This window comes from Amblyomma mixtum, chromosome 3 (genome assembly GCF_055824585.1).
Source record: "Amblyomma mixtum isolate Tamu chromosome 3, ASM5582458v1, whole genome shotgun sequence".
NCBI lineage: Eukaryota > Metazoa > Arthropoda > Arachnida > Ixodida > Ixodidae > Amblyomma > Amblyomma mixtum.
This window is the reverse complement of record NC_143014.1, coordinates 426462140-426489489: the sequence shown is the minus strand read 5'-3', so window position 1 is coordinate 426489489 and position 27350 is coordinate 426462140. Positions and strand designations below refer to the sequence as shown.

General features: G+C 48.3%; 1 protein-coding gene across 1 annotated transcript in view; it reads left to right on the top strand.

The window, feature by feature from the left end:
- LOC149357978 (uncharacterized) overlaps positions 1 to 27350 on the top strand; it is a 107500-nt gene that overhangs the window by 74893 nt on the left and 5257 nt on the right. Inside the window, exons 10-12 of the mRNA XM_089576696.1 lie at positions 9770 to 10039; positions 11405 to 11550; positions 12497 to 12660. Coding sequence (XP_089432822.1) covers positions 9770 to 10039; positions 11405 to 11550; positions 12497 to 12660 — 580 coding nt within the window. The remainder of the gene's footprint in view (positions 1 to 9769; positions 10040 to 11404; positions 11551 to 12496; positions 12661 to 27350) is intronic.

Below are 27350 nucleotides of genomic sequence, written 5' to 3'. Positions count from 1 at the left end.
TGCAAATACCTTAAAGGAGCCTTACGAATCGAATATTGTTGTTAATCATGAAAGGCGTATAATTTTTCAGTTGTTCAGACTGTTATCTAGCGATTATTTGTATAGTGCGGTTTCTGCAAAATAACAACAGTGGCACAGAGCTTCTTATCCCTTATTTCTACCTGATCTCCTCATTGTTGAGACAATCCAGAACTGAGGCAGCAAACTTTTTACAAGGCAGACACGGCCTTGCAAACTCTTAATGTGGTTATTGACCGACTCTGCAGACGTCGTTCAATTTTTTATATAAATGATTCCGTTATTCCTTACACTTTTTTTTTTCAGTTTACTAGCCACAGAGTACACAGTAGGCTATGGGCATTCGCAAAATGAATCCCAAAGCAACTAATCCAAATGACGTACCATTAGTCCACGCCGTCGTCATGCAGTAAGGGCAAGACTGGTAACTTGTAACCCGGTTCAGAAAATTGTTCTTGTTTCATGAGATCAATTACCTCGTGGAAGCAGGTGGAATGATCTAAACAGCCTTGCACGGGGTAGCGTAGTCTTCGTATCACAGAAATCTTGCGCTGCCAATAACATGCATCACCGCCTGGCCTTGATAAGTAATCACTGCACGCTCGCCAGGCAAGATGAGGACCCGCACAATCGCAGGTTTGCTCCCTCTTTCTTTCCTGCAATACACATCGTACAGCAGCCACTCTTTGCTAACTTCAAAAGGCCTCCTGAAGGCTATTGGCTAAAAGCGCTCCAGCCGCTGTTATAGAGCAAACTGTTGAACATCGACGTTTCGTGGTATTGTCGAGGGCGTTGAATTGCTTTCGCGAGGAAAGTTAACGAAGCCTTGTCTACGACGAATTCCTCGTGTTTCACGCCGTCGTCTATGAAGTACTTTGCTAAAAAGGAATAAAAAATAAATAAATTGGTTGTCAGAAAAGGAAAGGCACAGTAACTCTCACTCCCACTCTCATCGAGAGAGACACAGAATAAACTTTATTGAAGAACCAGTTTTGACAGTTGTTTGACGATCAGGTGGATGAGGTACTCATTCCAGAACTCCTGTGGTCCCAGCTGATTCGCGAGACTGGTCGATGGCTTTAGCTGGCCTTCCAAGAATACGCTATTCAGTTGAGTCTCTCATTGTTCGTAAGAAGCATGTGCTGTTTTTAAAGGTTGAGGCTTTTCCGTACACTCCCAAGTAACGGGAAAACCTTAAGGAAGGTAATATCAGCGCAAAAAAAACGGGGACACAAGAGAGACACAACCAACAGGACTTGGATATGAACTAACGACTGAAATTTTATTGAGAATGGCAGAGCTTTAAATAGAAATACGCCATCACAATTTCAAGAAGATAATGACGCGCCAAAGATTATATAATGCCAGCATCAAAGCCACTCAAATGGATATCACACAACCCGATAATCACGAGAAGGCATGTGCAACTACTTAAAAACTTACTTAAAAACCTACTTAAAATGCTATTACCTTCCTTAAGATGAAACCACCGACTAGCCCATACAAAAATTTTGATCGATTAACGGGAAAAGTGTGGGACTTGCGTCACACCAGGCGCAGGTGTCAGGGTATTGAATAAGAACATTATGCTGTATTTATGCAGGCTTAGCTATGAGTTTGTCCGCATTTGGCGCCAGGCTATAGCATCTGCTGCCCTTAGCGTTTTTTCCGGTGGAGGGTATTTCCTACGGTTAAAACGGGTTTCTAGTCGTTAAGTATATATAGAGGGAAGGGTTGTGAGAAGAAGATGAGATGGACCCGCTCGATTAATTAACACTCGATCTAAGTTATAAGCCGCCGCGTTGCCGTCTAGCCCGACGTGACCCGATTTCCAAGAAGTTCGGTGATATTGTTTTAAACGAGCACCGGTCGTATATTCACGGCAGGCTTTCTGCAAGTCTGTGATAAGCTGGGCCGTTTTACGGAGTATGTCTTGGTGTTTTTATAGCAAAGACAACAGCTACGGTGTCAGCTTTGGCGGGGCTTTATGCCCAAATAGAGGACTCTATTACTTCGGAATTTTCGGGTCCACAATGGAGTCCATTTTCCTTTTGTGCCAACGAGGCTTTAGCTTTCCAAATAGTGATGCCATCTTCATACACAGTGTAGCCGATATGCGGTAGCTTTTGAAGTTATCATCCAAGGCTAAACATTGCACTGCTAAGGAGGAACGAAACGTAACAGCCTCTTGTGAAGTACTTTTGGTGGGGATGTTAAACATGTCATAGCGAGAACCTTAACCGCGCAGTGGGGACGGGAGGAAGGATGGAGTGAGAGAAGGGAGAGACACCGCAGTGGAATGCATTAGATTAATTTCGACCACGTGGGTTTCATAAAAGGAACAATGAGGGTAGTTGCATCCAGTTGTTATTTTCAGTAAGAATTTATTATACTCAGGCTCTTTCTGGTTATGCTGACGTTTGTCCGGCATGAAAATACCGTTTTATCAGCTAAAAAATTGAGTTTAAAAACCTTCCCCCCTGTCGGTTAAAATTCGTGCAATCTTCACCGAGAAGGATGCGTTGCCACCGTTTTGAGGCGAATGGCCGTGTAGCGAGCGTCTGGGATCCTCATCAAAAACGATGTCAACACATGCTTTTGTTGCGAAATTGGCCGGTGATGGCGACACCTGCATTTTGCTTATTGTTCTTTTCTAGCTTGGAAAAGCTTCGTTTTTGCTGAGAGTGTTCAATTTGTGGGTAGAACTCTGTACACTATCGATTCAGGCCAGCCTCTATCTGTCCTCAGGGTCCCTTTTTTGTACACTGACGGCGCACAGCACACGGGCGTCTGTAGAGTTATGGCTCAACTGAAACGCTGCCGCCACAGCTGCGAATTGGTCTCACGTCGGATTGGTGAAGTGCGAATAAAAGCGATGACTGAGGATTTTATATGTTTCAAGATGTTTTGCTCAGAAGCGTTTGCCAGCCGCTTGTGGTCACCGCGCGTTCTAGCCCAAAACGACGAAGGCAGCATAAGGCCTGAGGCAATGGATGGCTTGTTCTCTCTTCCTCACACGCTTCTCTCCGCCTCACACCTGTGTTCTTTTTCTCGCATTCCCCTCGTCCTCCTCCGCGGACACTCGAATGCGGACACTGACTTCGGGATTCCCAAGGTGTTTCTCATTAAGAGCTACTGCTGTAAAAGGAGTCAGGCAGCTGGCTTCATAATCGTGGTGTGGTGCCGAATGAAAGGTGATGAAAGCCACCGTGTGTCGCTTTTTGTAGAAGAACTCCCCCCATTAGCAAGAAATGCACCTGAAGCATTAAAATTTGGAATATATGGAGTGTTTATCAAACGACGGGTGAAAAGAAGGATGTAAAATCAGTTTTATTTCTTTCAATTTTTCTCATAGAAGCCAGTCAAGATGCCGACAACAGAGCCGAGGGACAACTGTCACGCGCTCCGAAAGGAGCGCGAGGCACCTTCCCGAACCGAGGCAAAGGGGTTGGAGCTTTGACGCCCAGCGGTAGCCGGTTTATGTTCAGCGTCGTGAATGAAGATAGAACCACGAAGGCAGTTTCTGAAAATAGGATATATTCACGGTATCGTCCGCAGGAGAATCAGACACAAGCATTTACAAAAGGTTAAGATAACACAGTACAAGCTACTACTTGGTACACGTATCTATAAGTAACGGACAGGAAACAGTGATTACCAATACAACAGTCAAATTTGAACTAACAGGTCACATGCAGGTTGCACACAGATATCGAAAATTACAGAATAGGAGTTAAGGGAAAGTTCACAGTCAATTAGGAAACGGTCCAGCGAGCGCGGCGGCAGTCCACTCACAAAGACGACTCAGAGGGGGAACTCTCGAAGGTGACGGTCCTTCCGGAGTCCTGTGGCGTTCTTCGGAGTGCGATGCGGCGGCGGCTCGGGGAGTCCGGAGTGCTCGGAGGCGAGAGGCGCACTCATGTTGTGTCCGACTCGGGTTCTTGTCCAGCCGTCGGTTGTCAACGGACAAGACACTCCCTCCCATCCAATAATTCACTCTAAGGGACAGCCCCCATAAAACAAATACCCATAAGCGCACCAAGCAGTCGATACACAAAGGACGGAGCACGTAGGCTCCGCTCCTTCCACTATGCATGGCCGCATTTTGAGGGTGAAAAAAAAAAGTAGGACAACCAAAAGAATGGTCACGTACGCCAACATCTTCTGTCCTGCAAGGGGGCACCTTGCAGGCGAGGAAAGTTAAAAAGTTGAAAAGGAAGCCCAAAGCTTTGGGCCTGTTAGGGGTGACTTTGAGCTCGAAAACCTAACACATATACACAACAAGCCGGGTGTGTTTCCCCGCTCGCGCACTGCGGGGGGTCTGCCTAACTGGACGGAAACTAACACGCGAAGACGACGCGCGCGTACTCGCGCTCTTGCGACGCTCGACCAAGGCACAGACATACAGGATACATTGACATGTGATATCAACAAACTCTAGAACTTACAGATGCTTAATTACCCGAAATTGATAATATACAAATGCGTACCACTTTTGTGACACGGCCCCCCACTTTCAGAATATTATGGAATAATATTCTAAACTAACAAAACGTGGCACGCAGGCCAACGCAATGCATGTAGATGCAATATACCATAAGTAGCACATAAAACAAAATTCACAACACAAAACAAAACGAAGCTCAGACAACACATAGGAGTATAACCCGATATTCCACGATGCAAGCAAAATCACATGAAATCTACAACCGGCTAAGGTAGTCCGCCCCAACGTTCTGTCTACCCTTAATATGTTGTACGCGGAAATTATACTCCTGGAGGAGCAAACTCCAGTGAAGAACTCGACTGTTCAATTGCCTACTTTTCTGGATATAGGCCAGCGGCTGGTGATCTGTCTGTACAAGAAACTCGACACCATATAGGTAGGTCGAAAACTTTTGGACTCCCCAGACCAAAGCAAGGCACTCTCGTTCGATAGTGCTGTAGGCTACCTCTCTAGCCAGCAACTTTCGGCTTGCATACGCGATAGGGTGTAGCATTCCCTCGTACTGCTGTAGGAGCACAGCGCCTAAGCTAGTGTCGGAGGCGTCGGTGCGCAGCACGAAGGCCTCTTTGAAGTTCGGCAGCCGCAAAATAGGGGGATTAGAGATACAGTGCTTGAGCTTGCGGAAGGCGTCCTCGTGCACGGGTTCCCATTTCACAGCGTTGCTTTTGCCCTTCCGGGTCAGCTCGGTGAGGGGTGCGCTTGACGTGAACTGGTGTGGTTGTCGTAAGCGGGAGGTTGCACTCCATCCATTCAGTTTTGCCGGGAACATTAGAGAAAATAGCCGCGTGCTTCTCCATTGTAGACAAAAGGAGCTGTTTCTTCGCGGCATCGAGGTGTGGGGACAGTTTCACTTCTGCCACTCCCTCTGTTTTCTTAAACTCTGGAACCGGCAGCTTACTGTCCTCATCAGTTTCAATCAGGCTGCTGATCACCAGGCACAGTCTGTTGGCGTGTGCGTCTCCCCTCTCTTCGTACTTTTTTAGCATATTTGCGTGAAAAATCTTTGACCCGCTAGCCGTCTGAATGGCGTAATCTGCGTCTCCTTTCTTGGCGGTGACCACGAATGGGCCCTTCCACTGCAGCAACAACTTGTTGCTATCAGTTGGGAGCAGCACTAACACCTTGTGGCCAGGTTCGAAGTTCCGGTCCTTCGCCTTACGGTCGTAGAACTTCCTATAACGAGTTCCCGCCCTCTCAAGTTCCTCATGCGCCAACCGACACGTCTCTTCCAGTCTGTTTCGAAGGTCGAGTACGTGCTCGTAAGTGGTCTTTGCCTCTTCATCTAGGCTCTCGTTCGTCCACACCTCCTTTAGGATAGCCAGTGGCCCACGCACGTGTCGGCCGTAGAGGAGCTCAAACGGCGAGAAACCCAGGCTGGATTGGGGAACCTCTCGGTAGGCAAAAAGAAGAGGGGATAGGTACCGATCCCAGTCTTTCGGCTTCTCAGCGCACATTCGCCTCAGCATCATCTTCAATGTGCCATTGAACTTCTCCACTAACCCGTTAGTCATGGGATGGTATGGAGTGGTGTGAAGTTGACGGATGGAAAGCAGTCGTGCCACTTCCCTCATCAATTCTCAGGTGAAGTTTGTGCCACGGTCGCTGAGTACCTCTTTGGGGACACCGAATCGCGAAAACATCGCCACCAGAGCTTCAGCAACACGCTCGGATTCTATGCTTGGCAAAGCCACTGCATCCGGGTAACGGGTGGCATAGTCGACCAGCGTTAAGATGTATTTATTGCCCTGTTTGGACGGAGGGTAGATTGGCCCGACGATGTCAATAGCCACCCGTTTGAAGGGGGTGTCAATGATTGGTGCCTTCCCAAGGGGAACGCGTGGCACTCTCCCCTTCGGCGTGGTTCGCTGACAAATGTCGCATGATGCCACGAATCTCTTGACATCCGCCGTGATGCCAGGCCAGAAAAACTCTTCTAAAATCCGCTCTTTTGTTTTCTGGGCACCCAGATGTCCTGCCATCAGGCTGTCATGATCCATCTTGAGCACCGTTTCCCGGTGCCGTTCGGGAACGACCAGCTGTCGCACCTGTCGTCCGTCCTTCTCCATGTAGCATCTGTACAACAGGCCGCCTTCCTTCTTGAACAGAATGCTGCTCTCACCATCCCGACACTTTAATTGCTTGTCGATTTGTGAGAAGCACGATTGCAGCGTTCGATCTTTTTTTTGATCGGCTGCATAGCTTTCGCCATCCTCGAATTGTCCTTCCTCGTCCGGAGTGCCGAGTTTCTGGAATTTCGGGGGCCCCTTTTTGGCCTGAGCGCGAATTACTACGGCGGCGGTGGTTTCGGCGACTAAATCCATTTCCACAGTAGCCCCTTCGACTGGTTCAACGGGATCATCAGGAGCCCTGGCACCCTCTATATTACCAAGTATCAGGTCATATATAGGGTCCTGCATGCACAGTGCTACGAGATTTCCGCTGTAGTAGGGGGTCCGGACCTGCACCTGCGCTTCTGGGAGCATCTTCACTGTGCCGTCGACCAAGTACACGGGTTTACTCGTACCCGTTAGCTGATCATCGGTTACCAAATCCTTCCGGATAATCACGGTGTTACAACCGGTGTCACGCAACACAGTGACTGCCCTCCCGTTCAAACTTCCCGCAACTACGGGTAATCCTTCCACCAAAAACCTCTTCCGCGCTGTTCGCACCGCACTGACAACGGGAATACGGCTACCATCCTTCAACTCTAGATAGCCGTCGCAAATGTTTTTTTCGACCTCCCTCGAGGGGGAGTACACACAGGCTGCCTGGTTCTGCTCAGGCGCGCCTTGTCGACACGCATTCGCTTTGTGCCCTTTTCGGCCACACATGAAGCAGTGGGGGAGGTGGTTGGCAGGGACGCGGCTCCGACACTGCGCGGCAGTGTGCCCCGTCCGGCCGCAGAGATAACATCTCGACGCTCCCCTCTCGCCGGGTTTTCTTCCGTCGCCTTCCGCTTTGTTTGCTTCCTCCCGGCTTTCTTCCCTTCCCTTCGCTAGGTTGGCACCTCCTTGTGCGTCCAAGAATTGATCAGCGAGGTTTAGCATGTCTTGCAGTGTTCCTGCCTTCCGTTCCTTTAAGTACAATGACAGGCTCGCGTGACAGCTGCTCAGAAATTGCTCCTTAATGAACAACTCGCGAAGCGTCTTGTATTCGAGGGAGATTTCAGACAGCTCCACCCAGCGGTCTAAGTAATGGCTTAGACGCGCTGCATATTGTGCGGCTGTCTCGCCGTCGGCTGGTTTCCCGCTCCGGAACTTTTCTCGGAACCCGTCGACTGTAAATCGAAATCGCTTCAAGAGCGCCGCCTTGACCTTCTTGTAATCGGAGGCGTCTTCAGGTGTAAGTCGCTCGAAAACATTCAACGCCTCCCCGCTTAGGCATGTGCTCAGTGCCGTCGCCCATTGGTCTTCAGGCCACTTCTGGCTACAGGCTATACCCTCGAACCGCCTGATGTAGGCATCCAGGTCGTCCGTCCTCTCGTCAAAGGAAACAAGCAGCCGGCTGGGGTTCAGTCGGAAACTGGGTTCTGCTACCACGTCGCGGCCGTCAGCCCTTACCACGGACTCGTCTCCCGCCTGTCGAAGCGATAATCTTAGCTGAAGAAGCTTGGCTTCGAGCTCACCTGCCTCTTTTGCTGCCGCGCGTTCTTGTTCTGCGGTTTGCCGTGCGATGGACCTTTCCTCCCTCTGCCGAGCTTCCTCTTCCTCTATCCATTTTCTCAATTCCACTCCTGAGAGACCTAACTGCCCACCTATGGATACTAATCTCTCTAGCTCCATGTTCACAAAAGCATAGGAACAATCAAAAACTGACAAACCAAACTACCAAAACTGAAAAACCATCTATCAGCAATGCACACTTGTCAACTAACTCACTCTTCGAGATCACTTGTAATTCGAGGCTCGGTCACCATCCACAACGCTTACTCATTACGTCAAAGTCCTGTCGCGGACGCCAGAATTTGTCACGCGCTCCGAAAGGAGCGCGAGGCACCTTCCCGAACCGAGGCAAAGGGGTTGGAGCTTTGACGCCCAGCGGTAGCCGGTTTATGTTCAGCGTCGTGAATGAAGATAGAACCACGAAGACAGTTTCTGAAAATAGGATATATTCACGGTATCATCCGCAGGAGAATCAGACACAAGCATTTACAAAAGGTTAAGATACCACAGTACAAGCTACTACTTGGTACACGTATCTATAAGTAACGGACAGGAAACAGTGATTACCAATACAACAGTCAAATTTGAACTAACAGGTCACATGCAGGTTGCACACAGATATCGAAAATTACAGAATAGGAGTTAAGGGAAAGTTCACAGTCAATTAGGAAACGGTCCAGCGAGCGCGGCGGCAGTCCACTCACAAAGACGACTCAGAGGGGGAACTCTCGAAGGTGACGGTCCTTCCGGAGTCCTGTGGCGTTCTTCGGAGTGCGATGCGGCGGCGGCTCGGGGAGTCCGGAGTGCTCGGAGGCGAGAGGCGCACTCATGTTGTGTCCGACTCGGGTTCTTGTCCAGCCGTCGGTTGTCAACGGACAAGACACTCCCTCCCATCCAATAATTCACTCTAAGGGACAGCCCCCACAAAACAAATACCCATAAGCGCACCAAGCAGTCGATACACAAAGGACGGCATCACGTAGGCTCCGCTCCTTCCACTATGCATGGCCGCCATTTTGAGGGTGAAAAAAAAAGTAGGACAACCAAAAGAATGGTCACGTACGCCAACATCTTCTGTCCTGCAAGGGGGCACCTTGCAGGCGAGGAAAGTTAAAAAGTTGAAAAGGAAGCCCAAAGCTTTGGGCCTGTTAGGGGTGACTTTGAGCTCGAAAACCTAACACATATACACAACAAGCCGGGTGTGTTTCCCCGCTCGCGCACTGCGGGGGGTCTGCCTAACTGGACGGAAACTAACACGCGAAGACGACGCGCACGTACTCGCGCTCTTGCGACGCTCGACCAAGGCACAGACATACAGGATACATTGACATGTGATATCAACAAACTCTAGAACTTACAGATGCTTAATTACCCGAAATTGATAATATACAAATGCGTACCACTTTTGTGACAACAACCCAGAGTTTTTTTTTTTAGAACCAATCAGTGAATGCTTCATTAACGGCGCCCACTAAATAGTTTTACGTCAGAGCTTTTTATATAGAAGTGCATGATATCTATAACACGAATGAAAGGCAACGAGGCTTTTCCACTGCTGATCTCTCTCTTCCTGCTGCAGGTGACTGGGGCTACTACACACCCGACGGCCGCTTCTACGTGTGTGGCCGACTGAAGGAGCTGATCAAGTGCATGGACCAGCAGGTGGCCCCCGCCGAACTGGAAGAGCTGCTCTCCTCCGACCCTGAAGTGCGCCACGTAGTCGTCGTTGGAGTGCCGCACTCCGAGTACGGAGAGGCGGCGCGGGCGTTTGTGGTGCCTCGGCGACTGCTCCAACCGGGAAGCACTGAAGAGAAGAAGGAAGCCCAGAGACTTCAAGATCTCGTGGCCGGTATGAACGGCAGTGCCGAACGGCGCTCGCATTCTCATCAATGATGCGGAAGCATCACCGACGTGAGAAGAGTACATAAGAAAGCTGGGCTATAAAGTCCAGAATGCACGTAGCATCGCGGTACATACTCGGACACTCGGTGATGCATTCTAAACATGCGGCCCTAGACTTTAAACGACACTTCGCCAACTGTTTAGCTCGGGCTTCCCAACCCTTGGGCCATTGGTAGGTGAGAGTGGGCGCAACTTTCCACTGGAAGCTACCGCTTCCTAATGACGATTTCTACTTTGGGGTCTTGTCACATTCCTCTTTTGCTTTCGATACACTTGACATACAGGACCAAGATGAAGCCTTGCTTAAGACAGGATTTTAACGCTGACTTCTCTGGCAAAAACGAGTGATGGCAACTCACACGTCTTTTCGCCCACGTGAATGTTCCTAAGAAACGTTTTGCGTGTACGAAAAAATATAAATAAATATAAAGAATTCTTTTAATACTTTTCCTGAAGACTGCGAAAATTTCCCAGGTATTAGAAGATTTTAACAGGATACTGGTAGACATTCCAGACTCCCCAACAAAATATCCACTGTGTTCAGATTTTGAGGCCATCTACAGAAATCGCTGTACTTCGTTTTATTTACAGACCCCCACATGGGCGCTTTTGCACTATATCCGACCGAAGTTCGTGTGAACATTCGCCCCCTGACATTGGTTTGCTTTATGGGGGTTTAACGTTTTAAAGTGACTCAGGCCATGAGGGACGCCATAGTGAAGAGCTCTTGAAATTTCTACCACCTGGAGCTCTTTAACGTGCACTGACATCAAACAACATACGAGCCTCCAGCATTCAGCCTCAATCGAAATGCGACCGCCGCGGCCGGGATCGAACCAGCGTCTCTCGGGTCAGCAGCCGAGCCCCATAGCCACTAAGCTACCGCGGCGGCACAACCACGCAGGCGTTCAAATACTTCGACACTCCACCTTATAAGGCGCCGACACAAGATAACCAAACAACACACCACTAAACGTCGCTTTCCATGCAGTTAGGCTAGGCATCCGCCCGCTCCTGCGTTGGCCAAAGCACGCGACTCCATTTACGTCGGTGTCCCCGCGTGGACGCTTTGGGCACCGCACCAAGCTCTCCAAGATAGTTACGGAGAAGTTTCAGGACCATTAAGTGTTTAAAAGGGCCTGATGAAACTAAAGAAAAAAAGCCTCTCTTCAAAAGTAACTTCCTAAAAGACTACGACCACTATGCTCTAAAAGAGGCACCTATGACTTGCTGTCTAGTGCTGAAATCTTCTGTGGTGGTGAGCTGCGGACAACTACTGAGCGGCCGTTAAACGAAGTTTTTCTTATTTCAGGTCGTCTGGCTGGCCACAAGCACTTGTACGGCGGTATAGAGTTCTTGGAAGACATCCCTCGTTCAGCGAATGGAAAAGATCTCCGCAGCTCTCTAAAAGAGGCCTACGTGCAGTTGCAGGGGAAAAACGTGAAAAAGGAGGAGATGGTATAACGACAGCAAGGACACTCTTCGCACACTGCTTGCCGCGTAGCACAGTCCACTCAGTTTTTTGTACCGATCGAGACGTACAATATTTGCCAAAAGTTTATTGCCCAGTCGCTTTGTTTCGAATCCGTTTAGTACGGATGTTGTAGCATCCGAGGAAGTCCTAAGCTTTTTGGGTGCGAGGAGGAGAGTCCCTCCGAACTTCAAGGTGTTTAGAGCGCTGGCGATTCATAACAATCCGCGCTGCATGGACCAGAATACAACCCCTTGGGCTTTTTCTTTCGGCAAAGGTTGTACCCGTGGTACATGGCTTCACACTCAAACCGTCCCTTACTGCGCACGAAACATTGGTGAATAAAAAAATCGCAAGTGTCAAGGAAATAAGCGCCGTTCTTAACGCAGTTTCACTGACTATTAATGCAGGCTAGCTCACCGTTAACCTGAATAAAGGATTAAAGCAGGATTAAAGGATTAAAGCAGGATTAAAGCAGACAATGCCTGTGGCGAAGCCCGTTCGCTCACTGGAAATGAAATTTTAGCTCAAAACGTGCAGAGGGGACAGTAACGCACCTATAAGCGCCAATAAGGACAAAATTATCAATCTGGCTATAACCTGTACATCAGTTCGCAAGTAACGCGAGTAATCCCGCGGTTTTTCTTTCTCTCCTCGCACACTGAGAATCCTTATTTTGCAGAAATTAGCAGTTGGACAGCGTTTATCGGAGTTTCATCAGGTGCAGCGCAGTCTCCACAAAGAGCGCATATTCAAACCTATAGCGCTGGAGCAGGAGTATCGAGGTGATACCAGTAGAAGATGTTGATTTTTCTATAATATATGTATTTTTGCCGCCAGTCGATGAATAAATAAAAGCGTGAGCTATACTTTTACACGCGCAGTCATTCACCTCCTGTCAACTTTTTCGCGCACTTCTGCGTGCACTCCCAGACACCCTTAGAGCGTGTCGGGGAAGCGGTGTCGGTCTCAAAGGAGATGCCCTCGACTCAGCGTGGCAAGCTCAGCCGGAAACCAGCTAACAAGCGACAGTGGGGGAGGTCGTTTGGTGCCCAGCTTTCGTCGGTCACAATCCAGAGAATGGGTCGGGGCCAAAGGTTCGCAAGCGAAACAAAGTTTCAACAGCAAATAGACGATACAGAGGATTTCACAATCGCTGGCACGAGTACATACAAAGTGATTAGCAAAACAATTCAACTCGTGCAAAGTTAAGGATCGTTCACACTTGCCCGAAAATCCGGCGAGCGAAGCGGATTCGCTCGTCGCAAAAACAAGCACCTGCTCTCACTTGTTCACGCGCGGGCGAGGCGGATCCGCCGCGCCGCTGCTGTTTCTCCCTTTTCCACACCGCGTCGCTGCAAGCGGCATACAGAGATATAGTGAGAAAAGAGCATAAATTTACGCTGTCTACGTACTATAAGCATATGGATGTTTACGTACGTTAAACGCAGGCTACCATAAACCAAACCAAACCTTATTCTCACTTTTAGTTGAGCGTATGCTAGCACAGACGCGAAAATAAACTCAGCCTATAGTGGCGTCATCTGGTCGTCAGGGCGGGAATCATTATTGTCAACAAACCGACTCTGCTGTTAAGCCTAGAAGCGGCAGAATCGTCACTCTGAATAAAAAAAAATGAAGCAAATTTATCACTTATACGTTTCCTTAGAGGCGAGGTAAGACGAAGCGAAAGACCTGTGCGGAATTTCTGGCCAGTGAACGCACTGAAAAAAGCAGCAACAAGGAGAATTCAATCCGAAGCGACGGCTCCGGCTTCGAAGGGCGCCGCCATGTTTGTCGCCGCTCGGCGGAAATCGGTCCAGCCCGATTGCCCTCGCCGCGCCGCTTCCCGCCTCGCTCGGCGTCAGAAGGGGCCGATTCCGCTTCGCTCGCCGGATTTTTGGGCAAGTGCGAACGGGCCTTTACACTCGACAGAGATTACAATACAAAATAAATATTGAATCTAAAGTGCTCTAACACAAGGGAGAGGAAAACACAAAACAACATAATTTGTTCACCGGAGGATGACGGAGCCGTCCCGCAGGCTGGCGCACACTGCCTCACTAGTCTCTAACGGGGCGAGTGGTGCTGACCCGGGAGTCGAGCAGGCGCGCTTCTCTGAAGCTTGAACTGCGGCTCGGGTTGACAGACAGCGGTCAATGTCCTTCATATATAGGCGCGCTCCGCGTCTGTTCGTCGCGCCAAGGCAGGCGCGCACATACACAGAGTATCAGCAGTACAATCTCCCTGTTGTTCTCACGCCCGGCGCGCGTTTCCATTGGTCAGGAGCGGAGACTGGCTTCGAGAACCTTCCAGATCCTTTTTGCGATGCGCCGCCGCCGGCCCACGAACGAAGAGGGAGAGGGAACCACTTAGCACGCTCAAGGAAACGCACTTTCCGCCAGCATTGAGTAGAAATTGCTCCAACCTTCTCGGACAATCGACGACACGCGCTGACGTTGTCTCTTTGGCGCCGCGACCGCGAGCGATGTGGAGAGGGCAGCAACACACGCAAGGTTAAAGGTGCACTGAAGAGGAATCTGAACTAGTCTTTTTGCCGCGGGAACTCGATGTACACGTTCCGAGCTTTCTTAGAAACTTCGATTTATTGCACTGTGTGGCCGATTTCCTAAATTAAATTGAATTAACGTGCGGCTCCCGCCTTTTTTTTTTAATTCTCCCCCGTACGATGGGCGGAGTCGACCAACGCGTGGAGTGCCTTTCACCCAGTCCCGTGGCGGCTTGCCGCTCTGCCGTCGGCGGACTAATACGTAGTAGTCCATAGTAGCAAATAGTCCGCGCGTATTTTTATTTCTGCGGGCTTATTTTGCGGCTATATTATCTGTGAATGAAACTATTTATTCATGGAAACCTAAAAAAGAAAATAAAGCGAAAGCAAAGCCTCCACAGAGCTGGCTGAAAGGCACTTCACGCGTTGGTCGACTGCGCCCACCGTACGGGTGAGAATTCAAAAAATAAAGGCGGGAGCCGGACGTTAATTCGATTTAATTAGGGAAATCGGCCACACAGGGCAATAAGTCGAAGTTTCTAAGAATGCTAGGAACGTGTAGATCGAGTTCCCGCGGCAAAAAGACAAGTTCAGAATCCTCTTCAGTGCACCTTTAAGCGCTCTCCAGGGTATCTTTTTCCCTGTTCTAGCGACGTGCGCTGGCGAGATTGCTTCCGCGCGGTGCCAGGTTTTCGAATATGCGACGAATTTTGTGAAGATAAATGACAAAGTCATTCACCAGTGCAAATGACTAGTGACGAGATCTGCATTGTGAATGATGATTTGTTTAATTTTATACTCTTTTGAAGTTTCCACAAGTAGCGCAGTTGCATTAACTGAGCCAGAACTAGAAGATAAGCTGATAACTAGTTAGCATAGTTGAAATAGAGGCTACAATACACACTTAAATTTACTAACTTATTACCTTGCATTAACTCAGTTCATGACAGAGTTTTAAAAAGTAATTAGAAGTTCTCAACGTTCAAATCCTCGTGTATATCTCACCATCGTGGCCTAAAATCACGCCCCGAAGAAGGTGTACAAATAAGTTTAAGCGGTCTGGGGCGATGTGTATTTATTCAGCGCTCAATGCCATATTCTTCGGCTGATGCCTTAGATTCACTCAGAAGACGAGGGAACACGAACAAGAAGAACCTACACGAGAACTTTCCTGAGCACTGATTGACAAGGGAAATAATTATTCGGAAGTTGCCGTTAAGCTCATCGCTTCATTTCGGACCGTCATCAATTCGTGGTCGAGGCCATGCCAACCTACACACAACGCTTTCCCTCGATTCTTTATCACAACTTTTAGACTGAATGAACAAAGCTTGCTTACATAAAACGCACAACCATGGCCTAAAATAGATAGCCAAAATGTTTCCTTCCTTGCCGAGTACCTTTCTTCGCTGATACCACTGGATTTTCTAATCTGCACAGAGGTGAGAGCGATAGTTCATCAATTGTTCGAGATATTTGAAAATCGGATGGTGCAGAATGCGTCATACTACATGGTATAAAAGCAAAACTCTTGGGATGTACGTTTTTGGCAAAGGCTGTATGGGGAGGCGGGGAACCAGGTGGAGTCCATATACGTGCAGCTGTCGCGTTGGTCTATTTTTTTTTCGTCCACGAACACTGAGCTCCAATGTACTTAAGTGCGAGCCACTATACAGAATTAAGAAGTTACCCCTCTACTGACACACCTCCGGAAAGTGTGCACGACTGGACTGCTTTTGAAATGAAACTGCTCCTGGAATAAACTGCCGATGGATGTGTTGAATTGTATTTTTGTTCGCAATAAATGCAAGAGCTTTAAATGGACAACACTGAGCAGCTCGTCGTCCCCTCGCTGTATTCAGAGCAGCTCAGAGTATATGTATCTAGTGGCGCCGACACATGACGTAATGTAATGCGCATAAAGTGTTGGTCGTCAGCACGAAAGATTTTCAAAACGTATGCTTCAGAAGGAGACATCATACAAGCATTGATATGACCGGAGTTCGTGAGCTAGTCCAACGCAGTGCGAAGAGGAAGGCGAGACCATGTAGGGGCAGCATGGATGAAGGCCAACAGTAATGGATTATGTACGAATGTTTATGCAGCGATATTTGGGTTAGTTCCCAATGCCCCTTCAATGCAGCATGGATAAGGGTGTTCCTGTGGCTTGACCTATCGCACCCCGCTGGCAAGCACAGTGGGGCGTCAGGATAATCGGTTCAGGAGAGGAGGTCGGGCTACTGGCAAGACATCCATTCCTCAGCCTTGTTCAGGCTTTATCCGCTGCCTGGATAGGAGGAAATTGCCCATAATATAGGCACAGGTGGCGATTCGGTCTGGAGGCCTCACTTGCTGCTCAAGGATGACTGCGTGGGCTCCATGAAACACGCTCGTGACTCCGTCCACGTGCTTGTGAAGAAAGCCAACCAAACAACTAGTCCACCGCCAAGAAAGAAGACCCCTTGAAGTGCAGCTGATCGGTGCAGGACGAATGTGCGTCACCAAGTCTCGCGGTCAGTCTTGTGCACATACTGACCAGGGTGACGTGCACATCTTGCATTATAGCATTCAAGTATGCATCAAGTCCATACTCCCAACGGACAGTACGCGGTCACTCTCAGAGCAATAGAAGGTTTTAACATCAGAAAACACGTTCGGGTTTCTTGCACGCGCTTCCGAGGAAGCCTGATCACAACAACGGGCAGAACTGCGGTTTTGCTGATATAAAAATTTTCTAATATGAATCGGACACGAATAACAACCAAATGTCAAATAATCAAGTGCAGATTCACTGCTTCACAATAAGAGCTTTGTTTTAACACGTTCTAGCGTGTAACTAGCTCAAGAATGCATCAGTAACCGTTTACGTTGTCAGGGCTGCTTCGCATCATTAAAGCGATACTGAGGCGGTTTTCGAATCAGCTAACCTTCAGGGGTTTTGAAGTAGTGCCGTTGTTGATCACGTTTGTGCAGTTATTTTTTTAGATGTTGGCTAAAACAATGCGTCATCACCAACTGAATGCTCGATGTTTAAATCTTCCGCGTCCCGCGCGAACGAAGAAGAGGAGAACAGCGGAGAAAAAACCTCCTCCATGTTGGCCAACGTGGCGGCACATTTAGAAACCGGGGATACTTCGACGCACCCGAGCGAGCATTCAGCGAGCGTTGTTTCTCGTGCTGCATGCGTTGTTCCTCACACTGCGTACGTTGTGACGTAGATAGCGTGTCAGCCGACCTTGAGCATCAGGTTCAACACGAGGCACTACTCTATGTTCGTGTCCACGAACAACTACGGCCGCGCCTGTGTTGTCTTTCGCTGCGAGATCACAAGCTCGCAGCGCAAGCGCTCGCTGTTGTGACGAGAAAGAATTCAAGCCGACCAAATAAGCGTACTCTGCTCGAAGCACTTTCATATGAGCGGCTGCATGCAGAGCTTGTCCCTAATGTGATCTCTAGAGGTTTCTGTCAGAAAGGCCCGGCTGAACCATGACACAGTTCCTTCGATTTTCTCGCATTTGAGAGACGTGTCACCATTGCCAAGAAGCGCCTCTTCGAAAAGTAGAAACATGCTCACTAAGCCCGTGCAGAACCTTTTTAGAGGCTCAAGCATGTGGCGCTCTCTTCAGCTTAGGCGCAGCCAGGCCACCTGAGTCGTTCTCAGCAAGACTCGGTTCGACGATTCCAATCAAGCAAGCAATCATCGAAGCTATTAATATACGGCATCTTGTTTTTTCCACCCGTTGCTGTCTCGTCACTTTAATCGTAGCTGAGCGATTAAAATGAAATCGTTCGACGAAGGTCTGTCTGATTTCTGATGCAAATTTAAGAGAGAAATGAACGCCAAACAAGTTTTGGCAAAAAAAAAGTTTCGAAACCTTACTCTGTTTCTTCATCAAGTTGTGGCAGCGTACGAGTTGCAGCTTGGCTTTTAAACAAACGTACAGTTGTCCACCAGGTCACTGAACCTAAACTGCAGATGTAGGAAGGGCGAACGTTTCTGAGGAAGCGATTAATATGGTTGCATTAGGCGGTGCATGCACTGATATGCGCATCAGGAAAGACGAAGACGAAGCTCGAGAGTTTTGAAGAAGACGACGGTTGTGCAGTGTCGGCTGGTGCCTGCAGTAAACGCCTGTCGTTTGAAAGCCCTGTCTTTCGTGTCCGCCCTGTCTGCAATCCCAAGCGGAACTACCCCGTAACAATATTTTCTGGCATCTGCTGAACGCGCCGTGACTGAAGCAGCAGCCCTGTGCGCGGATTTGTCTTTGTTTCCAGCACACAATAATTGCGTCACTATCCTGTGGTCACATGCCTCGCAATGCTTGGCCACTGCGCTTCGCACATTTTGACATCAGGTTTGTGCTGCTTCATCGTTTCCTTGAACTACTTTGTTGCCCCAAACTACAATGCCGGGTACTGAGAACGGGGTTTTTTGCACACAACGCCTTAGGCCTTTTCTTTAGGATGGCGCTCTTTCGGGCGAGCCAAGAGGCCTCCGGTGGTGGTAATCGGCTTGAGTACTGCTCGCATCCCTAATTTTCCGAGAATACGAGCCAAGGTTTTGCTGACGCCCTTTACGCATGGAATGCATACGCGTCTTGTACGCTAGCGTATGCTTGTCCTAGGCGTAGAATTTTTATTACGTCTTTTTCGGTTTCAGGTGATACAATGAACAAACTGCAGTATCCTTTTCTTTGGAGGTCAGGGAAAAAATAGTCGCCATATTGGGTTTTACAACACCACGGAAAGCTGCGACCTCCACTCAACGCAGCGCCGGATTCATATCGCTAGCTTCTCTGGTCCTCAATGTGTCGTCACGATCTCTTGACCATTCACAGGCGGCGGCGCGTCCTACGATGTGCCCCGTGGCGCAGGCCGAATATTTATCCTAAAAGCGGCAATTTACTCTTGTTTTTGACTTACTTGGGTTAGATGTTCGAGCATAGAGTATGAAAAACTATAGGACACCGCCGCCAGCCCGATTTTCATGAAAAGTGCTTCAGTGTCCCTTTAAGGGAACAGGTTAAATCCTGTTCCACATCGCGAAGCGTCTTTGTGCAGCGCTGAAAAGATCCCGCAGATTTGAAGAAATCATTCTTATGAAATAAGAAATCAAATGTGATCCGAAGCAGACACATTGACTACATCACCCGATGTCATGCGAAAAATATAATTTAAAAATGACGTTTAACATAAGAGTGTCATGACGACTGGGCAGTGCATGCAATGCTTCTGTATACATTGAAAGGTATTTGATTTATTCATGTTATATCTTCCTTTCGACTGTTCTATATACCAGGAAAACTGAGCTGCTAGCTCTAAAAATAACAAGGTATGATATTCAATTCGTATTCAAAATATTTTATTGTTCGCTGATCTGCGCTAAAAAATTTCAAAGGAAAGACGAAAACTTGCCATGCGATATTTAAATAATTTCGAGACCTCAAAGTTCTTAATTCTATATGGGTTTAACGTCCCAAATCGATTCAGGCTATGAGGGACGCCGAAGTCTCAAAGTGTGAGACTCCACTCGTTGTAAGCACTTTCTAGTATTAATATGTAACATGGCGCAACGGTTATAAAAGCGTTCAGTAAGCGTACTTAGGAATAGGCAATATTTTGTACACCAGAGAAAGAATTAAGAGACATTGAAAGACTTTGCGTAGATGCGGTGTCTCTAATAAATAAAAATGACTTTAAACTAGTGCCGAAAATATTTTTCAACAGCGTGCAATTGCGAAGTGGGACACTCTTCCTCCACCCGGTACCGAAAGTCCCTGAACAATAAAATACCTTCGAGTTCTACCTGAGATATTTTTGCATAAATGGCTGTAGGCAGGATTTCACCTTATCAGTTGTGGTTAAAGACAACTAATAATTACAGCTCTTACAGCAAGTTGAAAATATGTTGAAGAATCAGGTCTGGAAACAAGAATTTCGCCTACATGGGATTGGGGAAGATTGTGATATATAGGTTGAGAAGGAAGCAAAAGATGAGCGCTCTCTTCAAGACCGCTGCTTGCGGGTTCGCTGGCTTTTTTATTCATTCCATCATGTTGTGGTTAAATGCCACCACTTAGCGCTATCTGGCGGATCTGGCTTTGCTCTTTTCCCCTAAAAGTATATACAATAACTCTGAGCAATGGTTAATTTTTCTTTACACGTATGACGCAAGTAAGTCCTAAAATTTTCTAGCTCAAATTTTTTACTGGAATTTTTTTTCAGGTGAAGGCCTTGGTGTTTTGTTTCTCGTCCCATTCCTAGCTTTGCAAAATACATGGAGCCTTCATTCCGAATAATAATGAAATATATTCTGAAAAAACTACAGAAATTTCTGCCAACCAGGTCAGCGATGCCTTGTTCCTTGCTAGAGACCCAGCAGTTACCTCAACGAAGATTGTATCATGGCATGTAGCCAAAGCAACGCCTCTTTAGGAATGACAATAGAACCCAGTACGCTGGCTTCTGTATATGCTCTCGTCTCAGCCCGGCTGTGAGATAAACAAATCCAAGTCTTATTTTCCTTCGCATTTCCAGCTACTTTAAAGAATTTTTTATGACCGCAGCTCACTTACACACACTCGTCGGGTAGAAGAACTGTACGGACATAAATGGAGCCCCTATCACGAGTACGAGCTCTGCAATACAAGCCGCACATCAACGCGAGGCCGCCAAAACAGCGCTTCGTTGGAGTACGGGTGCAGCAGAATTTAATACATAACATGCGGTCTCATCGAGCAGTTACTTTTTCTCCGTTCGGAAGATGATTAAATTAAAGTCGCACTGGTGTTCCCGCTCTAATACTGAGGCAACCATCCTGCATATTTCGACACTTACATAGTGCGGCTGGGCAGCAGGTCTCAAGGAAGAGGGACGCTGAGTGCCGTGTATTCTCCATTGCCTTGATGCCGCAGCACACGGAGCAGGCAGCATCCAATGGTGTCTATCTTTCAAAGCAAGAAGTCTGCGTATCTTTATGAAGGCCTAAAATTGCTGGCAGGGAAACCAACGGGCTTAGGGCGGCCTTGTCTTCCGGACGCGCGTGTTTTCGCGACGACTCCATCACCCCTGCATCCTCCACGATGAAATGCCTCTGCGCCAACTGTAACCCCATTAATTTGAATTCAATTCACCGCTCTCTTTTTTCTCGACTACGTACATGAATAATCTCCTTTCCCAAACTTACTCGCTTCTATTGACGATTTAGCCGCTCCTTTGGGGTGACAAAACCTGGCAGGCTGGTAATACATATTCTCACGTTGTAGTGACGGCAGTCCAGCAGTCAGGAAGACAGCAACAAGACTTGCAAACGAAGCTCTTTATTTGGGCTGACTTGCGCCCGCAGAAGAACTAATCAGTACGGCAGCGGCGTAAGCAACAAGCGCACTCGTCTCGTCAATCGTCGAACTACGAAAGCCCGCCGCTCGAGGCATCGCTCAAATTAAAGCCGGTAAGGAAACTTCGAGATAACAGCTCACAATCACCTACAGTAATCTGAAAAAACGTAGGTGCAACTCTTCATGGCTGTGATCAATCGAGATTAGTCCGGTCGCATCTCGCGTCAGGAACAAAAATGATAACACCCCTTTCCCGCGGCCTTGAGCGCGAACGGACGGACACTACAATGATACGTGGCAATATCCTATAAACAACGCACTACGTGTCAGCAGGACCAGTGAAGAACGACGAAACACGAAAATGCTCGCTCCGCGGCCGTTTTATATTATCACGATTCGGCTAAAAGTTCAGTACCATGAGGAGTGCACTGCATGCAAGGGGCCGGTAAAAATTAACATTGTCTTTTTTTTATTTGGAAACAGTGCAAAGCTAGGTCGAAAAGCATTGCATCTTTTGAAAACCGGTGTCTTATGCTTTCAACACAGGTGCATCCCCGCGGCCTTTACTAGAGAAGATAAAAATTACTAAGCGTTGTAAAAAATTGTTAAGCATTGGCACGAGGCCAAACGTCTAGAGCGCGGAGAGAAGCATTGCTGCGTCTCCTCCCCTCTTCTTCTGGCCTCATGCCGTTGCGCTGTTTCACTAAAATAACGTCTCACCAACGCGCCCACCAATTTATGTTGTATAGGCTAGGATTTGCTCAATCACTAGGCGATAGCAAAGTGGTTGCTATGTTTAGCCCGCTACTTTAATGCGAGCTCATAACGAGTCCCATTACGCACAAATAAAGCCGAGCACCGCCACTTGAGACAATTCTGTGCGTAATGTTCGTCTATATACAGGGTATCCTAGCTAACTTGGACCAAGGTTTATAAAAATACTAAGCATTCTTCACAACTGAAATCGCGTGGATATTTTTAGGGTTTACCTAAAGTTACAGTACCATTTCTTCGGTCCTCCTATATGAATAATTAGTCGAGATAAGTAAATTAACTTGTTAAATACAGCTTCAAACGTTCAGGCGTCAATAGGAAATTTATGGAGCTCCAAAAATATTGTCCAACCCAGGCACTTCCAACGAGATAGACTTAGCGTGGCCATCTTTATTCGGGGAAAAACTAAAGCCCGCGGAGTTTAAATAATACCACGTGACAGCGCGCTCCGTGTACCCGGATGCGCCGCGATTACAGCGCTCTCATCCGTGCTTTATAAAAAACATCACTTGCTTCGCGCCTCTCGTGCTGCCCAAGAGAGGGCATCACGTTGTGCTTGGTTCCAAGATAAGCGCCAGTGGGTTCGGGCGGCAGTTGAAAGAGCTGCTCCCGTTTCTGCGGCGATAATTCCGCTCTCACGTTAGCAGAATGCATGCCGAAGAACGATAACAATCTCATGAGTTTGAATTTGGGACCAAGATCCCAACAAGCAAAGACAAATGTAACAAGCCTGATAGCGTCGTGTGAATTACGCTGAAAGACAGGAGCCGCGCTTTCTTTCAATTGCCACCCCAAGCCACTGGCTCTTATCTTGGAACCAAGTACAACACGAAGCCCTGTTGGGCAGCACGAGAGGCGGGAAACAGGTGCTGTTTTTTATAAAGCACGGATGAGAGCGCTGTAATCGCGGCACATCCGGGCGCACGGAGCGCGTTGTCACGTGGTGTATTTTAAACTCCGCGGGCCTTTGTTTTTCCCGAATAAAAACGGCCACGCTGAGTCAATCTCGTTGAAGTGCCTGGGTTGGACAATATTTGTGGAGCTCCATAACTTTCCTATTGACGCCTGCACGTTTGAAGCTATATTTAAAAAGTTAATTTATTTATCTCGACTAATTATTCAAATAGAAGGACCGAAAAAATGGTACTGTAACTTTAGATACACCCTAACAACATCCACGCGACTTCAGTTCTGAAGAACGTTTAGTTTTTTTATAAATAATGACCAATTTAGCTGGGACACCCTGTATACTCGTCACAGGCCGGCCTCTATATATGTGGCGCCAGTTTTCCCGACTACATTCGATCCAAAATTGTTAGGCAACCATTTGTCGTACAACGTTTCAGGTGATTAAGCAAAGAAGGGAAGGGGAATTGAGGGGCTCGTTATAAACATGAAAGAAGCCAGCAGCCACAGAAACCAAGGGGCACAGGGGATTTTTATTTATTTATTTATTTTTTGTGGTGTTGATCAATTTAGAATATTGCTGAATATGTTATCGCTTAAAGCTAATTGATTCGAAAAGCAGAAGAAAAAACAACCACCTGCCGCCGGTGGGATCCGAACCCACGACCTCCGAATTACGCGTCCGGTGCTCTACCTCTGAGCTACGGCGACGGCTGTCAGATCTTCTGCTTTGGGGGGTATTTATGTTTACAAGTAACCCAACCTTGAGAGTGCTCATCAGCGCCACCCAGGTTCATAAGCGGCGGACGTAGAACGCCCTGAGTTACCGCAGGTGTGACGTAGAACGTCATCGAACGGAGAGGGTAGAAGCTGCGTGAGAACCCTCTTATGCTTCCTATGGCGTCAAGGCTGCCAGAACCGAAGCCCTCGCTAAGCAATTAAGCAAAGAAGGGAAGGGGTATGAGGGGCTCGTTATAAACATGAAAGAAGCCAACAGCCACAGAAACCAAGGGGCACAGGGGATTTTATTTATTTATTTTGTGGTGTTGATCAATTTAGAATATTGCTGAATATGTTATCGCTTAAAGCTAATTGATTCGAAAAGCAGAAGAAAAAACAACGTGGGTGGCGCTGATGAACACTCTCAAGGTTAGGTTACTTGCAAACATAAATACCCCCCAAAAGCAGAAGAATTGACAGCCGTCGCCGTAGCTCAGAGGTAGAGCACCGGACGCGTAATTCGGAGGTCGTGGGTTCGGATCCCACCTGCGGCAGGTGGTTGTTTTTTCTTCTGCTTTTCGAATTAATTAGCTTTAAGCGATAACATATTCAGCAATATTCTAAATTGATCAACGCCACAAAATAAATAAATAAATAAATAAAAAAAATCCCCTGTGCCCCTTGGTTTCTGTGGCTGTTGGCTTCTTTAACGTATCGGGTGGTGTCATATGATTCTCGTTGCATATAGCTTAGATGTGTTAGTCAAGGTGGACGCTAGCTTGCGACTGGGATTCGTAAGAAGGACATATGCACCTTTAATTGTATGACATCCAACACTTTCATATCAAAATTGTGATGCAACTGTTCGTCGCACAGCGTTCCGGATAGTGCCATACGCGCGGGTGCGCGTGCGTGCGTGTGTGTGTGTGTGCCTGCGTGTGCGTGCGTGCATGTGTGTGTCCGTGTGTGTGCCTGCGTGTGCGTGTGTGTGTGTGTGTGTGCGTGTGTGTGTGATTGTGTTGTGCGTGCGTGCGTACGTGTGTGTGTGTGTGTGCGTGCGTGCGTGTGTATATGTGTGTGTGATTGTGTTGTGCGTGCGTGCGTGTGTGCGTGCGTGTGTGTGCGCGCGTGTGCGTGCGTGCGTGCGTGTGCGTGCGTGCGTGCGTGTGTGTGTGTGTCTCTGTGAGGATCTGTGAGATTGCAGGTCTTATTTTAAACAAACACAAAAGTACAAACAATAAACGAGGCGGCTTTTATCGGAAAGGCAACCAATTGCAGTATGAGAGCGAAGAAAAGGAAAGGAACAAGAGAGCAAGGCAGCAACACACGGGAAAAACACACGGGGGAACAGAACAAAGTGCTTACGAAAAATGCAGAAAAAAGAAAGTCAAAGAGGAAAGTCACACTACTTGTCTTATTCGAGCAACGTGCGGGGAGGACTGGCTGGGTGTCGGGCAATTAGGGAGTCTCTTGGCGTTCCAATTTCGATGCAACGCTACCGCAGCGTCAGCGTCCGTGGGCTCCCAGCACGGTTCCCAAGTCTGGTATCCCGGAAAAGTCACGTAGGCGCCAGAAGCGGCCTGTGTGGAGCAGCTGACGGATGGACGGAGAAGAGTGGCGCCTGGGCCTGGTGGTTGAGGCTCTCGACGATGGATGTCCAGGTCTGGTGGCCCGGACGTCTGCGGATAAGGCCCAAGCCCGGAACTCGGGGAGCCAGCAGAACTCGTCCACGTCCGTCGTCCACCGCGCTCTTCTCTTCTCTGCCCCGTAATCCTCTTCGACCTGTCCCGGCGTACCCCTCCGCACGCGCTCCTCGTGCTTTGTCTTCTTCTCCTCACGAACGCCGCTGGGTGGCGCTATCTCCTTACAGAAGGCTCCCTCTTCGGAAGTTTTTTTCCAAGGGAAAGAAGTCAACTTCAGGAGAGCGACACCAGACGTGTTCGACGATCGCAACACAGAACACCGCACCACAGCGCGCACACTACACACCACACACAATACGACGGTCGCCAATGTTCGAAGCGTTCACAGACATTCGCACACACAGCACAGAGAGCACATGGAAAGTCAACGTAAAGCGTCCAGAGAGGGCGAAGAAACACGGAAAGCATAAAAAGAAAGTAGCCGATACCCAAAAACAAACATGAACAAACACAGACAATGCCAAGAACAGGTGTGGGCTACATTCTTCCGTATTCCATTCTTCACATCAAACCACTTCACCGTCGCGAGAACTCTTTCTACTAGTACTTCCGTTTTCCTTTGTGAAACCGGTTTCTCCAAACCGACCTCGGTCTCCACCATGGTTTTAAATGTCCCCGTCCTACGATGTTATACACTCTGTGTCGGCCGTTGTCCGCCGGCACCGATGGAACAACGGCGTCATTTACTTTGTTCTCCCTTTCCTTTGACACAGTCGGTTGACACTTAGCACACGATCTGACATAATTCTTAATGTCAGCCTGTACACCGGGCCTGTAAAACTCACTGAGCACCCTTGCTATTGTTTTCCGTATTCCTTGATGGCCGGATAATGCACTCTTATGCGCCAACTTAAGGACTTGCGTGCGTAAGCCCTTCGGTACCACCGCTTGCTCAACGACTTGGCCGGGACACACTTGGTACGTCCGGAAAAGAACACCGTCATCTGTATCAAAAGAGTGGGCGGCCTGTCCCTTGCCACGAAATATTTGCCCCAACTTCCTGCGACACACCTCTAAGGTTGGGTCTTCTTCCTGTTTGAGGCGAAACTCCGGCCGTGACAAGTGGAGTGTGTTCAGAGTGGGGCTTTTACTACTCTCTGAAATCTTTGCTGTCACCGTAAGGGAAGGAACATTGACCGAACTCGTCATGGCAAGAGAAACTGCCTGATCAGTTAGAACTGGCGGGTCAACCGAGAATGGGGGTTTAGCCCCGGGGACATTGCCTATTATAATGTCGTACAAGGGTGTAGACAAGCAGCGCGCGATGGCCTTACCCGAGAAGTATGGAGAAGAAATCACCACCTCCGCTTCCGGAACTTCTACACGGGTCCCATTGGCCAAGAATAATGTAGCCTTTTTCCCTGTAAGTGCCGCTGGCGGTACAAGAGACTCACGCACAACAATACCGGTGCTGCCCGTATCCCGTAATACCGAACCAGGCTGGCCGAACACCTCGCCGTGCCCCACTGGCATAGCAGCTTCCACAGGGTTGGAAGGACAGACCATCTCCCCCAACTGGCCCTCTACGCGCGTTACCTCTGCAGGGTTATCGGGATGTGAATATCGAGGTGTCATGCAACAGGCGGACTCCTCACGGTCTCCTGGTCTCTTAGCTTTGCATGACTGGGCATCATGTCCTACCTCGCGGCACCAGGTGCAATACAATTGCTTCGGCTTTGTCCGACAATCCGACGCCTTGTGCCCAGTCTTCTCGCAAAGAAAACATCGAAGGCGGGATTGTGAACGTGAAACCTCGTCCTTGGCTTTAACTATCGTGTGCTCACCCTCCTCTTTAAAGAACAACAAGTTATTTTGCCGCTGTGCTTCGAGAAAATGAT